Here is a 16,049-nt window from a genome sequence, read left to right on the forward strand (position 1 = left end):
TAGCAACTCCACGAACAAAGCCCGAATTCCAATGCCAGGGTTCTTCAACACCTGTTCCTGCAGATTTGCGAGGAATTCTGCTGTACGAACGCAATCAGATCGTCTGCTAGGGATCTTTCTTCTTGCTACATCCTCGTAGTCACCATTGCAAGTCTCTAGTTCATGCCTGATTGTTTTTACTGTATTCAGGGAGCATTGGGCAGCAGTCGTAATATCCTTATTTTGATGGCGGGCACGAATCATCATGATACAAGTTATTCTCTTCCAATATTCAGGTGGGTTCCAGCTATCCATCCTTTCTGACATCTTGTATATGAATGAAGAAGGGTCCAAACTTTTAAATGAAGAGAAGTGTGTGTTAATACATGTAACTTACGGAAAAATATAATTAATTATAAATATGTCAAATTTATCCCGAACACCCTGTATGTCAAATTTGCGCCTGTGCGTAGTGCAAGACTGAAGCAACTCGTGGTAAAGGTGGAGTAAACTCCTATCACTTTCCTTAGTATTTTTCCCCTAATGCAAAGCACATTCCCTTGTGGAGATGTATGGTGCTATGCATTAAAGGCAGGGGTCACTACCCAGATCCCCCCCCCCACACACACACACATCATACATCTCCGCAAGGGGATGTACTTTGCATTAGGAGAGATACTAAGGGAAAGTGATCAGAGCTTACTCCACCTTTACAATGAGTTGCCTCAGACCTGAAAATACTTCAGGCGCAAACTTGACTTACTTGCTTGTTTGCTTACTTGGGAAAAAGGATTAAAACCAAGTTTATATAAAATTGCTTGGTATCTTTACATACTATATACCCAAGGTAAAAAACTTTCTACATCTTACTCTCATCCTGAGATTTTTATTTAATGAGGTCAAAGCACCTTGTGGCAACTTGTTTAGGTAAAATTCATATAAGCTCTGCATTACTTCAACCTTCGTATTTCAGGTCTGGCTCCCACTGACAAGACCTCAATAAAGGTCGAAACCTGTCTGGGTAGTGACCCCTGCCTTTAATGCATAGCATCATACATCTCCACAAGGGGATGTGCTTTGCATTAGGGGAAAAATACTAAGGAAAGTGATCGGAGCTTACTTCACCTTTATCACGAGTTGCCTCAGTCTTGCGCTACGTACAAGCACAAACTTGACATACTGTCTGTTTGCTTACTTGGGAAAAAGGATTAAACCTAGCTTATAAAATTGCTTGGTATCTTTAACATTTTTACAACATGTTGGTCTCAAGTGTCTGATACTTCTTGAAGCACTCATTAATTCTCATCTTTACTTGAATTCAAATTCAAATTTAGCCCAAATTCAAAAGCTGGCTAATTATATGAATACCCCAACTAGCAAGTTGTTCTTTTCTTAATTATTCAAATTTTTTCTTAATTTCTTTATTTAAGCTTTATTTAATATTTAATCTGCAGATGGTGTCTGCAAAATTGGGTCATGTATCTCTATATTACAAAGCAAACATTCATTAAACCAATAGTTAGTACCGCTGTTAATGATAAAAGTGCTCTGAATAATAAAACATGATTTAGATACTTTTTGTTCTCTAATTTTTGTAAAATAGAATTAATTATCAGTGAGTTAACTTATCTTGGATGACGTAAGCTGGAAGACTTTAGTCGTTGGAAGTTTTTCCGCTTGGTTACAGTATAAATTAAAGATACCAAGAAATTATATACTTAGTTTAATCCTTTCTCCAATTGTAAGCAAACAAAGCTTGTGTCTGAAGTATTTTCAGGACTGGGGCAACTCGTATATAGAAGCTAATGACTTGATCCTTTATCCAAGTAAAGGATCAAGTCATTAGCTTCTATATACGAGTTTCAGGTGTTGCTTACACCTGAAGAATTCTCAGGACTGGGGCAACTGAGGCAAGTGATTTGAAGTCATTAGCTTCTATATACGAGTTGCCCCAGTCCTGAAAATACTTCAGGGGCCAACTTTGTTTGCTTACACTTGGATAAAGGATTAAACTAAGTATATAATTTCTTGGTATCTTTAATTGATGGAAGACTTTAGTTCTATGCTATCTACAGCTGCAAGTTCATAGCTTGTGATTATTCAATGCTTTTTTGTGTGTGTGTGTAATTCCTGATATATACCATTGGGTTGTGGATACTGGATATTATGATAGTACTACATGAAAAGTTTAAATCATTACTAACTTCCTATTGACAATACTCCTGCAAATCAACCTGCTATCGTCACAACTCCAATATTGTCAGATCTTATATTTCAGTCTTCTGAGGCACTTCTTACCATATCAATCCACCTAGATCTTGATCTTCCTCTGTGTGTTTTTTTTTCCAGCCATCCTGTCAAGAAACACTTGTTTTGCTAGCCTATCCTATCTCATCCTATTCTGTCCATATCACCTTAGATTAGCCCTGCTCACAAATTATTGAATGCTAACAATGTTAAGTTCCTTCCTAATATCCTCATTTTTAATATGATTCTACCATTGATGCTGTCTATTCAAGCACCTAATTTTTCTCAGAACTTTCATTATCTGTGGTCTCTAATCTTTGATCAAGTGCTTTATTTTTAACTTATTTCTCAGATCCATAACTTAAAACTGGTTCGAACACTGTCTTCTGTAATACTAAGTTTATGTTTTGTCTAATTTCTCTCTAATTCCACATAAATTTATTCAATTGGTTCCCCACTATATCAGCTTTACCTATTCTGCTGTCTATTTCTATATTTAATTTGCCATCTTTAAAAATTGTGCCTAAATAGCTGAAATGTTATACTTATTCTATAGGTTCTTCATTCAGGATGTAGTTGATGTTTCAGTGTTCCTGCCTACTTTGTTATTATTATTATTATTAACATCCGACCTCCATGGCGCCAAAGACTCATTACAGGAGGTACACATTGTTGCACACAAAGCCAATCAAAGCATTCCTTAAAATCATTCAAAGTATCTGCATTCACCACAGTGTCAACATTCCACTCACCAACCACTCTCCATGCAAAGAAGTTGTAGTTGGTGGAGTGAGTAGGTGCCCTCCCTCGATGAGTCCTTGGACTCCATGGAGGTGGCATGTAATAATACTAATAATACTAATTATGCTCCTGCTCACACCCTCCTTATACAGCTTCCAGAGATGTACCCATGTTCTACTCCCTTCCCCCATTCTGTGAAAAATTTCTTTCACATTAACCTAGTAACAACCTTTTATCAACTTAAATGTTTCAATCATATCTCCTCTCTTCCTGCTATTCACAAGGCTTTGCAAACTGCACTACCTCAATCTGCCTTCATATCCCACAAAGCAAAGACTAGATACCACTTTAGTCAGCCTTCTCTGGATGCTTTCCAATATATTCACATAATCATGAAAACCAAGGGAAAAATCTGTGCACAATGATCCATACAAGGCTTGATAAAGGCTTATATTCCTCCTCCTTTCACATATCAGGCCTATTGGCCCATTACCTTCATATTATTATTTTTTTTTTATGTTAAGCCCATACATGAGAGGTTGATGTATAGTATATTAGTACTGTGTATGGATTAGGAAAGAAGGTACTTGTTCACATTGGCTTTGAATGACTGTATATTGTATTCCTTAGGGAACACATCAAGGGGAAGACTGTTCCGAAGTATAGCAGTTGCAGGGATGAAGGAGGAGGAGAAGAAACTTGTTCTGTGGGTTTCAAGGTGCACAGTGTAGGGATGTTGAGCAGCAGCTGCACATGTTCCAATGAGCTAGTACTAAGTGGGGGAATTATTGATGCTATTTTGGATGAACATTTTCCATGGAAATATTTGTAGAAAACACATAGTGCAGAGACAGATTATCTGTGTGAAAGTGGAGGGAGTGAGTTGGTAAGAGATGGGTCATTAATGAGTCTGATTGCTCTCCTGTGTATTGCGTCGAGCATTTTGAGGGAGCTTTTGGGAGTCCCATCCCATATGTGGGAGCAGTATTCAATGGTTGGACGGATTTGTGATTTGTATAAGGTTAACAGCTGTTCAGGGGTGAAGTAACGTCCTGAGCAAAAGAGAAATCCTAGTTTTTTGAAGCTGAGAATGCAATGGTTGTTATGTGTTTATTCCAGGAGAGGCTGGATGTCAGGATAATTCCAAAAAGAGAAATCTCAGATTGTCTGGAAATTTCAGTGTCATCAAAAATAATACTGGGAAAAAATGGTTCTTTTTTATGAGAAATGAGACAGTACTGTGTTTTATTTGCATTGAAATTGACTAGGTTATCTGAACCCCATTGGAGGATGTCTTGGAGGTCTGAATTAAGGGCAATGATGGTTGCTGTTCTATAAGTTGAAGTGAATTATGTGGAGTAAGGTTTATCAAAAGAAAGGGAGGAATGCAATGTGCTGTCATCTGCAAAACTGTGTATTGGGTTGGAGGTAAGCTGAAGTAGATCATTGATATATAGTAGGAATAGGATTGGTGAGAGGACAGAACCTTGAGGAACCCTGGCATTAGTTGAATGGTGAGAAGATAAGGAGCTATCCACCACCACACATAGTGTGCATCCAGACAGAAACCTGGCAATCCAACTACAGAGGTCTTGAGATAGACCAAACGATGGCAGCCTTGCTTAGTAAGCCCTTGTGCCAGACTTGGTCAAACACCTTGGAGATATCAAGTCCAACCACTTGAGATTCACCAAACTTCTCCATGGCATTTGTCCAAAGATGGGTGACATATGTGAGGAGATCTCCTGTTGATCGGCAGCAACGAAATCCATACTAGCGGTTGTTTATTAGATAGGTAGCTTCGAGATAGTGTAGTAGTTGGGAGTTGATAATTTTTTCCATTACTTTAGACAGGACTGAGGTGAGTGAGATGGGATGGTAGTTGGATGGCAGTGACTTGTTGTCCTTCTTGGAAATGGGTTGAATTAGGCCAATTTCTAAGCTGTGGGATAGATACCAGTGGAGAAAGACGGTATATATAAGCGACATAGAACAGGAGACAGTTCTGGTGCATAAACCTTCAGGACAATTGGAGGAATGCTATCAGGGCCAGGAGACTTTTTTGTGTCTAATTTGGACATCTGGAATGGTTGGGGGACATTTGCCATTGTCAATTATGCGTACATTGGAAGCAAAGTGTAAGGCCAGGAGATTGGTCTTTTCTGAAGGTGATGATGCAATGGTGCTATCTGAGTAGGATAAATATGGGAAATAGTGTTGGGCAGAAGTTCCAACTGATTGCTTTTGGCAAGGGGCCAAAAGGCTTGGCTGTCATTTGGACAGGCTGCTAATTTCCTGCTTTTTGCTCTTTCAAACTCTGTTCTGGAAGCATTGATTGTTTTTTTTGCATTTATTTCGGGCTTGGGTATAAACTCTAAAGGAGGATGGGGTTCTTAATTTGAGCCAGTAATGGTTATGTTTGGTTTGTCATTTGTACAGCCTTGGCACATCTTTTGAAAAACCAGGGTTTAGTTAGGGAATGGCAGGTCAGAGTACTACTGTGGGAAATGTATAATTCCTTGCCAGAGAGAATTACTTTGGTTATGTGTTTGGGTTAAAGATCAGAAGCAATAGTCTAACCATGGGAATGAGGCATAGAAGTTGTGGAGGCTGTCCCACTTGGCACTGTCATAATGCCAAACTACTCTTGTATGGGAGTGGCTGTGTAAGCGTTGTTGCATCGGGAAGGAAATGAGCACTAGGTTGTGGTCAGAATTGCTTAGTGGGCTCTCTACACTCACTGTGTATTTGGAATTAGTGTATTAGGCATAGCCTATTACAATTTGAAACCGGACCACTTCGAGGATAAGGTGGTTAAAAGGCTTCCTCCATAATCAGATGCGACAACTTCACAACTTGTGCATTGTGGCTTCTAAACTTCAGATCCTTGTCCATTACCACTCCAGGTTTCTTATTACTTCAACTTCCTCCAAAATTTCCCCACAAAATGTATACTTTGAATCCGTTGCCTACCAAATTTCAGAAACCTTACAATTTTCAACATCGAATTGACAGTTCCATACTGTTGTCCACTCATACAGTCTATTGAAGTCCTCCTGTAAGGCCACAACATCTGCTTGATCATTCTCCCCCAGTTTATTTCATCTGTAAACAATTGTATATCACCAGTTAAACCCATCCCAGTGTCATTAATTTAAAAATTAAATAAGAATGGTTCCAAAACAGAACCCTGTGGCACACCACTAGTGACTTTCCTCTTCCAGGATACTGCATTCAAATACATAACTTGCAGATACCTATCTGAGAGTCAATTGCCTATGTAACTCATCAATCTCATTGCTTCATTTTTAGTGACCAACTTGATTGGCGTGGCAATCAAATGAAAGCCTTTGCAAAATCTAAATATACTACTGTATATGTATCTCCTTTCTCCAACTCATCACCTTATTATAGTACATAAGCAAGTTTGTAAAACATGACCTCCCTTTAACACACCCATGCTGACAAGCACAAAGATTTCCATTGTTATCAACTCTCTTGCATGCTCATTTTCTCTTCATTTCTCACACTGCTACTATTTCTATTGCCAAGCACTTCAGTCTCTTCCATTCCACTCTCCTGATCTTTCACACACACACACACACACACACACACACACACACACACACACACACACACACACACACACACACTGCACTTCCACCTAGTAATAGTTTCTCCATTTCACTTGTTCCAGAGCCACTCAAATGCAATCTGTCACTTCTGTATGATTCCACAAACTGCACTCCCTTTTCCTCACACAACTCTACCAGCACCATTCATGATTTTTACTCTCTATCTCAAATCATTATTGTCCTACTTTGGAAACACACATTGACAGCTTTTCCTAACTATACCATTAGCTTTTGCTCTCCTCAATAACCTCCTGATATCCACCCTTATATTTTCCTTATGTCCAATTAAATTATTTGTTCCCACAAAACCACACAAACTCTCTTACTCATTTCCTCCTCATATCCAAAAATTTCTTCATTTTCATGATCTTTGTCTCAAATTAAATTTATTTTACTCAAAATTATACCTGGTTCCGCAATTATTATACATGTCTTAAAGGAATGTTCCAAGGAGTTAATATCAGCCTTGGCTTACCTTTCTGACAAGAGTTTTGCAACAGCACAAGTCCCAAAGTAGTGGAAGTTAGGCAAAATTGTTCCACTTCACAAAGAAAGAGCTAAGGCAACAAATTATAGGCCATTCTATATATCTGGAGTAGTGCTTAAGGCATTGGAGAAGCTGTTGAGAGATAGGATACAGAAGTGGGCTGAATACAGTGGTATTCTTTGTGCTTGCCAACATGGGTTTGTTAAAGGGAGGTCATGTTTTTTTTTACAAACTTGCTTATATACTGTAATGAGGTGATGAGTGTGTTGGAAAAGGAGATACCTATACAGTGGTATACTGAGTTTTGCAAAGCCTTTCAATAGATTACCACACCACAAGTTGGTCACTAAACTGAAGTAAATGGGATTGGATGATGAATTAGTGAGTTGGATAGGTGAATGACTATCAGATACATATGAACATTGTATGTATGTGGGCACTATCTTGAAAGAGGAAAATCACTAGTGATGTCCCACACGAGTCAGTTTTGGGACCATTATTATTTAATTTTTTTTTTTTTTTTTTTTTTTTTTTATGTTGGGCCCATATATGGGAGGTTGGCTGGTCAACCTGTAATACGTTAGTACCATATATGGGTGGTGGGTTTGTGAAAGGAGAAACTTGTTTACATTTGATTTAAATGCCTATATGTTGTATTCCTTGGGAAATACATCAGGGGAAGACTGTTCCACAGTACTGCAGTAGCAGGAATAAATGAGGAGGAAAAGAAACTTATTCTGTGGGTTTCGAGGTATACTGTGAAAGTATGTTGGGCGACAGCTGTACGTGTTCCAATGGGCTTAGTACAGAGTGGGGGAATTATTGATGCTGTTTCAGATGAACATTTCTCATGGAATAATAATAAAATTAGTTTAATCCTTTATCCAAGTGTGAGCAAACAAAGTTTGTGCCTGAAAGTATCTTCAGGACTGGGGTAAGGTGGTACAACACACAGGGCAACTCATTGCAAAGGTGGAGCAAGCTACCAACACTCCTATCTCAGTATCTCCTATAATGCAAAACACATCTCCTTACGGATATGTCTAATGTTATGCATTAAGGGAAGGGCCACTACCCAGACTAGTTTCGACCTTTATTGAGGTCTCTTCAGTGGGAGCCAGGCCCAAGTGGAGATACCAGGCAGGAGCATTAGTAGGTCATCTCTACCTATAGGAGTTGCCAAATGGTGTGCCACCCTTTTTTTAATAAATTACTCTGGATTTAGAGAAATGGGAGATACTGAGATAGGAGTGTTGGTATCTTGCTCCACCTTTGCAACGAGTTGTCCTGTGTGTTGTACCACCTTACCCCAGTCCTGAAGATACTTTCAGGCGCAAACTTTGTTTGCTCACACTTGGATAAAGGATTAAACTAATTTTATTATACTCTAACCAAGTGAAAAATAAACTTTCAACATCTTTCTCTAAATCCAGAGTAATTTATTAAAAAAGGGTGGCACACCATTTGGCAACTCCTATAGGTAGAGATGACCTGCTAATGCTTCTGCCTGGTATCTCCACTTGGGCCTGGCTCCCACTAAAGAGACCTCAATAAAGGTCGAAACTAGTCTGGGTAGTGGCCCTTCCCTTAATGCATAACATTAGACATATCCGTAAGGAGATGTGTTTTGCATTATAGGAGATACTGAGATAGGAGTGTTGGTATCTTGCTCCACCTTTGCAACGAGTTGCCCTGTGTGTTGTACCACCTTACCCCAGTCCTGAAGATACTTTCAGGCACAAACTTTGTTTGCTCACACTTGGATAAAAGATTAAACTAATTTTATTATATTATACTCTAACCAAGTGAAAAATAAACTTTCAACATCTTTCTCTAAATCCAGAGTAATTTATTAAAAAAGGGTGGCACACCATTTGGCAACTCCTATAGGTAGAGATGACCTGCTAATGCTTCTGCCTGGTATCTCCACTTGGGCCTGGCTCCCACTAAAGAGACCTCAATAAAGGTCGAAACTAGTCTGGGTAGTGGCCCTTCCCTTAATGCATAACATTAGACATATCCGTAAGGAGATGTGTTTTGCATTATAGGAGATACTGAGATAGGAGTGTTGGTAGCTTGTTCCACCTTTGCAACGAGTTGCCCTGTGTGTTGTACCACCTTACCCCAGTCCTGAAGATACTTTCAGGCACAAACTTTGTTTGCTCACACTTGGATAAAGGATTAAACTAATTTTATTATACTCTAACCAAGTGAAAAATAAACTTTCAACAAATTTCTCATGGAAATATTTATAGAATATACAGATTGCAGAGACCAAGCGTCTATCTATGTGAAAGTGAGGGGAGTGGGTTGGTAAGAGATGGGTCAATTATTACTCTAATTGCTCTCCTCTGTATTGAGTCAAGTATTTTGAGGGAGCTTTTAGGAGTCCCACTCCAGATGTGAGAGTAGTATTCGAGAGCTGGACAGATTTGTGACTTGTATAATGTTAACAGCTGTTTAGAGGTGAAGTAGCGTCTTGAGCGAAAGAGAAAACCTAGTTTTTTTGGAAGCTGAGGATGCAATGGTTGTGATGTGTTTATGCCATGAGAGGCTTGATGTCAGGGTAATTCCAAGAAGAGAACTTTCATCTTGTCTGAGAATTTGAGTGTTATCGAAGACAATGCTGGGGGAAAATGGTTCCTTTTTGTGAGAAATAAGACAGAACTGGGTTTTACTAGCATTGAAGTTGACGAGGTTATCTGAGCCCCATTGGCGGATGGCTTGGAGGTCGGAATTAAGGGCAGTGGTGGTTGATGTTCTGTGGGTTGAAGTGAGTTGTGTAGAGTAGGGTTTGTCAAATGAAAGGGAGGACTGTAATGTACTGTCATCTGCAAAACTGTGCATTGGGTTAGAGGTAAACTAAGTAGGTCATTGATATATTGAAGGAAGAGGGTCGGTGAGAGAACTGAACCTTCTGGGACCCCAGCATTAGTTGGATGGTGAGAGGATAGGGAGCCCTCTACCATCACACATAGTGTGCATCCAGACAGGAAGCTGGCAATCCATCTGCAGAAGTCCTGAGGCAGTCCAAATAATGGGAGTTTGCTTAGTAAGCCTTTGTGCCAGGCTCAGTCAAAGGCTTTAGAGATATCAAGTGCAACTACTTGGGATTCACCAAATTTCTCCATGGCATTTGTCCAGTGATGGGTGATGTATGAGAGTAGATCTCCTGTTGAACGGCTTTGACATAATCCATACTGGTGGTCACTTAATAGCCGGGTACCTTCGAGGTAGATTAGGAGTTGAGAGTTGATGGCTTTTTCCGTTACTTTAGATAGGACTGAAGTGAATGAGATAGGGCAATAGTTAGATGGCAGTGATTTGTCACCCTTTTTAGGAATGGGTTGAATATAGGCCAGTTTCCAGGCTTTGGGATATATACCAGTGGAGTAAGAGAGTGTGTACAGGTGGTATAGGATAGGAGTCAGTTTTCTGATGCACAGACCTTCAGGATAATTGGGGGATTGCCGTCAGGGGCCAGGAGACTTTTTTGTGTCTAATTTAGACAACAGGTTTGTGATTTTTTTTTTGGCAAAAGGATACAGGGACATTGTATGTTGGGCATTTGGAATGACTGGAGGACATTTGCCATTGTCAGTTATGTGTGCATTGGAAGCAAAGTGTGATGCCAGGAGGTTAGCTTTTTCTATGGGTGATGTTGCAATTGAGACATCTGGGTATAATAAAGGTGGGAATAGTGTAGGGCAAAAGTTATGGCCAATTGAGTTAACAAGAAACCAAAAGGTACGGCTGCCGTTTGGAAAGGCTGCAAGCTTCCTGCTTTTTCCCTGTTCAAATTCACTTTGGGAAGTATTGATATTTTCTTGCATCTGTTTCAGGCTTCAGTATAGGCATTGAATGAGGATGGGGTTCTTGATTTGAGCCAGTTGTGGTATGCCTGATTTTTCATTTGTACAGCCTTGGCACATTTTTTGGAGAACCAGGGTTTAGTTAGGGAATGGCAGGTCAGAGTAGTGTGAGGAATATATGTTTTCATGCCACTGAGGATTACTTTGGCGATACATTCAGTGCATATGTTTGGACTGTACAAACTTCCAAACTTCTGGTCTGCCATGAGAATGAAGCATAGTAGTTTCGGAGACTGTCCCATTTGGCATTGTTATAGCCAAATTACTCTTGTATGGGAGTGACTGTGTAAGCATTGTTGCATGGGGGGGGAAGATGAGCACTAAGTTGTGGTCTGAATTACCCGAGGGGGGGGGGACTCACTACATTCACTGCATATTTGAAGGGGTCATTAGTAAGGAAGAGATCTAGGGTATTTGGGGAGTGGTTTGGTTATTTGGTATTCTGGTCGGTTTTTGAACAATTTGTATAAGGTCATTAGTGACCACAAAAGCTTCAGTATCTCTGCCTGCAGGATCTATATGGCTGGAAGAGGAAAGCCAATTGGTGTTATGGACGTTGAAATCACCCAGGAGGATGATTTTGCTGTTTGGAGAGTGGGACTGAAGAAAATCAACTTTTAAGGAGAGGAAATGAAAGAGCTCAGAGTGATTGGTGGTATTAGGAAAGTGATAGAGACAGTAGATGAATTTGACTGAGTGGGGGAGGGATATCTTCAGCCAAAGAAGGTCGAAGTTGAGCGATTCTAAGTTAGTTGCTCTCTGGCAGGGTATGTCAGAGCGGATGTATGCACAGACGCCACCCTTGGATCGAACGGAGTTAAATAGTGTATAGTATGCACTATGAATTTGTGAAACATCCTCCCTATTCCCCAGATTTGGCTCCCTCTGACTTCTATCTCTCTTCCCAAAACTAAAACTCTTCCTCGCTGGTCAGCATTCTTGGAATCAAAAGGTGATTGCAGCTGTAGAGGGGTATTTTGCAGATCTTACTGAGAACCACTACAGGGACAGGATAATGGCCCTGGAGCATCGCTGGAATAAACGTATTAGTCTTAAGGGAGATTATGTTGAAAAATAAAAATAATTCTGAAATTATAAATTTGTTTTTTCATCGTTAGGCCAAGAACTTTTCATACCACCTTCGTATTACATTATACAGAAACCTGTGGGAATGATAGATGATGCAATACAATGAAATATCTAATGATAAAGCAATGAAAATGACCATTTAACTACTAAAAACTGTAAGGTGATGCAGTTTCGATGAACATGAGTTTCTTAGTGTAAAATGCAGTGTCCATAAGTCCCATAGAGGTATATGCTGTTATTCCAATTACTATTGCTTTGATTAAGCCTACTGCTTCTGCTGCTTGTTTGAGAGACTTGGTCTATTGTGCACATTATTGTGCATATTGTGCACACAAAAAAACTCATTTTTTGTACTTTTTCTTTTTTTATATATATTTTTAAAAGTAAACCTATATCAAAAATGTTTAGTTTATCTACACTTATTCCTTTTAATTGGAAAAGTAGTGCCTTTTACCAACCAACTTGTTGAAGACAGCTGTTATTATTATTATTATCATATTGTGATTATCATTATGTATCATGTTTAGACTAACAGGTTTTGAATATATTAAACAAAAATTAGTTTTCTTTCTATATAAAATTAATTTTTCTTTGACAGGTATCAGCATTCATCTAAAATGCCTTCAGATAATGAAGATGGTTTTGATTATTATATTACAGATGGTCTTCATAAATCTTCAGTTGAGAGATTTATTTTAAAAATTGTTACAGAAGTGATAAAAAAGAAACTTCTTATTTTCACCAACAATACTTCAGTGAAAGTTGGAAATTTTGTTGTATTTGACAATTCTATGCTAAATGCTGAAGATAGCACAAACAGATTAGAAAATATTATGTTTTACATAAAAAAGAAGCCAAGATTTGGTTATATTGCTTTACTTAAGAGGCCAGGAATTCCTGTAGATAGATTTTCACTTCTGAACATAATTGGCAGGCAGGTATTATATAATCATACCTCTTTCTCTAATAATAATTACAAAGCAGACAGTTTTAACCTGATGGTGACAAATGGTGTGGAATTCAAAAATGTGACTTATGTGATTGATATAGAGGTTCCACATCATTCCAAATATGAACATCCAGTTGTGACAGTTGTTTCACCAATGGTAGTCAATGAATATGGAAGAGGTATAATCACACCTAAATATTTCAATTTTGAAAATTCATCACATTCATCTGATGACATAGTTTATTTGATATCCCAATATCCCAAATTTGGAAAGTTATTGAGAAACAATAAGGCATTAATTTTGGATTCTTTTACTCAAGAAGAGATAAACAAAGGTTGGATTTCTTATCAACAAGAAAGTACAAATGGAGAAGATGATTATTTTTTATTTCAGGTTGTCAGTAACAAAACAGCCCACAGTCATGGGAATGACAACTTGGATATGGGACAGCTGAAGTAAGTATTATTCTTATATTTGAGTTATTTCATTTTGAAAATTATAATAAAATGATTAAATACTATTATCTTGTTATATACATTGGTGATATTTCTGCTAAGGTGTTGGGATGATCATTATTCCAGTTGCAACATGTGAAGTTGCAGTATGATTTCAGTGAAACTAAAAAATTCTTCTTCCATGGACTGATTGTTGACATAGCTATCACCATCTCTCTTGAGGAAGGACAAAGGTCATTTGATTTTTGATCAGAAATTACCTTAAAACACACACATACATTCCAAGTAATTCTGTCATCAGCTATTTCATTTTTGAGTATTTGAAAAGAAAAGAGCATATAACCAGCTTTGCTGGTTATATGCTCTTTTCTTTCGTATCTTCAACTGGCCTTGTACTCTTTAGTTTTCACTTAATTATAAGCATGGGCAGACCGTTATATCTTAGGTTATGTTCCATTCCCTCAATATCTAAACTTTGTTGTAATGTATATACCTAGAGAAGTGAGATTCATATCCATTACATTGAAATACAAGCTCATTATTCCATCACTAATTCTATTACACTCTGAGAGTCTGTCATTTACTTCCTTACTAATGATAAAACCAATACATTTTTCGATTGGTCATCTGACATTATTTGTGAAACAGTTGGAGAGTGTTATTTAGAATAAGAGTATAATCATTTTAAGAGATCTTAATGCACAATTTGGAGAAGAAAGAAATGGCATAGAAAATGTTTTGGTTTGGTTTTTGGCTAAAGAAATGAGGAAGGACAAAGGTCATTTGATTTTCGATCAGAAATTACCTTAAAACTAAAAACAACTAACAGGTACAGCTGCAGAATTACAAGATATAGGTGGGATTGTGAGTAAAAATCAGTAATAGATTATTTCATCCTTGATGAAGAATGGAGCAAGATAATCATGGACATTAAAGTTTTACCTTCATTAGCTTTATATTGAGATCATAGGCTTCTTATAGTCACTTTTTATTATTATTATTATTATTCAGGCTTTCATGGAGTCAAAAGACTCTTCATGGGAGGTCCTTCCTAAGAAACACAAAGTCCATCAAGACTCATTAAGGGGAGGTCCCCCCCCTAAGAAACACAAAGTCTATCATACCACTCCTTAAACCCATTGGCCATTCTAGCTCTCACCACTCCATCAGGCAATGCATTCCATGGTTCAACCACCCTCCATGCAAAGAAACCACTCCTCACCCTCTTGCTCACAGTTTCCTTTCGTAACTTCCAGGGATGGCCTCTTGTCATCACTCCTTCCCACTGTTCAACCAGGTGAAAGAACTCCCCAGTGTCAACCCTGTAACCACCTCTCAACAGTTTAAAAGTCTCAATCATATCACCTCTCCTTCTTCTATCCACCAAACTCTGTAGTCCACATTCCCTCAGCTGATCCTCATAACTAACATTGTACAGTCCTGAAACCATCTTTGTTATCTGCTTTTGTACCCTTTCCACAGTTAATTTATCTCCTTCAAATCCTGGGGACAAAATCTGAGAACAATAGTCCAAGTGTGGTCTGATCAGAGTCTTATACAATGGAATGATAACAGTTTTATCTCTGCAGGTCAGCGTCCTTCTCATTATTGCAGCAATCCTCTGTGTTACCTTCACCACCTTTGCAATATGTCCTCTAAATTTCAGCTTTCTATCAATCATCAACCCCAGATCTCTTGTCTCTCCTACTTCCTCCAGTATAACTCCTCCCATAGAGTATGCAGCGTCCCATCGATGTTTCCCAAACCTCAAGACCTTACATTTTGTGCATTAAACTGACACCCTCCATTCATTTGCCCATCTATCAAGCTTATTCAAATTCACTTGCAGGGCTACCACATCTGCACTATTACTAATAATCCTACCCAGCTTTGCATCATCCACAAACAACTGAATATCCCCTTGCAATCCACTGACAATTTCACTGATATAAAGGTTAAACAATATAGGTCCAAGTACTGAGCCCTGTGGGATCCCACTTGTAACCCTCTGCCTCCGTGAAACTGCCCCACCATACACAACTCTCTGATACCTATTGGACAGCCAATCCTGAATTCAGCTGACCAATCTGACATAAAGACCCATGTGCTGCAACTTAAATATCAGTTTATCATGTGGCACCCTGTCAAATGCCTTCGCTAAGTCTAAGAAAATGGCAGTATATGCCTTTCCATCATATAATGCACTTGTAACTTTATTATAAAAGGCTAGCATATTGCTATAACAAATCCATGTTGACTCTCACAGATAACATTACTCTCATCTGCCCAATGTTGTATACGGTCCCTCACTACTTTCTCCAAGATCTTAACAACTACTGATAACACACAAACTTACCTATAATTAGACACTTCCAGTCTGCTACTGCTCTCATGCAATGGCACTATCTTACCTTCTTTCCATTCCATGGGCACCTTTCCCACAGCCAGACTTTCATTGAAAGCCAGGTCAAAGGCACTGTCAGTTCCCTAGCACATTCTCTCAAAACTCGTGGTGAAATACCATCCAGTCCGACAGATTTACTGATATCCAGAGTACTCAGTATTTCAAATACACTTTGCTCCTGTACCTTTAA

At 38.7% G+C, this 16,049-nt stretch overlaps 2 protein-coding genes across 2 annotated transcripts in view; both read left to right on the forward strand.

Moving 5' to 3' along the window:
• The window catches only part of LOC150100755 (FRAS1-related extracellular matrix protein 1-like), a 198,325-nt gene extending 196,780 nt beyond the window's left edge, over positions 1-1,545 (forward strand). Inside the window, exon 11 of the mRNA XM_090401883.1 lies at positions 1,434-1,545. Coding sequence (XP_090258009.1) covers positions 1,434-1,545 — 112 coding nt within the window. The remainder of the gene's footprint in view (positions 1-1,433) is intronic.
• Positions 1,546-12,662: 11,117 nt separating this feature from the next.
• The window catches only part of LOC150100756 (FRAS1-related extracellular matrix protein 1-like), a 114,690-nt gene continuing 111,303 nt past the window's right edge, over positions 12,663-16,049 (forward strand). Inside the window, exon 1 of the mRNA XM_090402001.1 lies at positions 12,663-13,455. Within this exon, the coding sequence (XP_090258127.1) occupies positions 12,668-13,455 (788 nt within the window). The 5' untranslated portion in view covers positions 12,663-12,667. The remainder of the gene's footprint in view (positions 13,456-16,049) is intronic.

This window comes from Typopeltis vanoorti, chromosome 12, assembly GCF_054136105.1.
Source record: "Typopeltis vanoorti isolate ZY-2024b chromosome 12, IOZ_Tvanoo_1.0, whole genome shotgun sequence".
Lineage (NCBI taxonomy): Eukaryota > Metazoa > Arthropoda > Arachnida > Uropygi > Thelyphonidae > Typopeltis > Typopeltis vanoorti.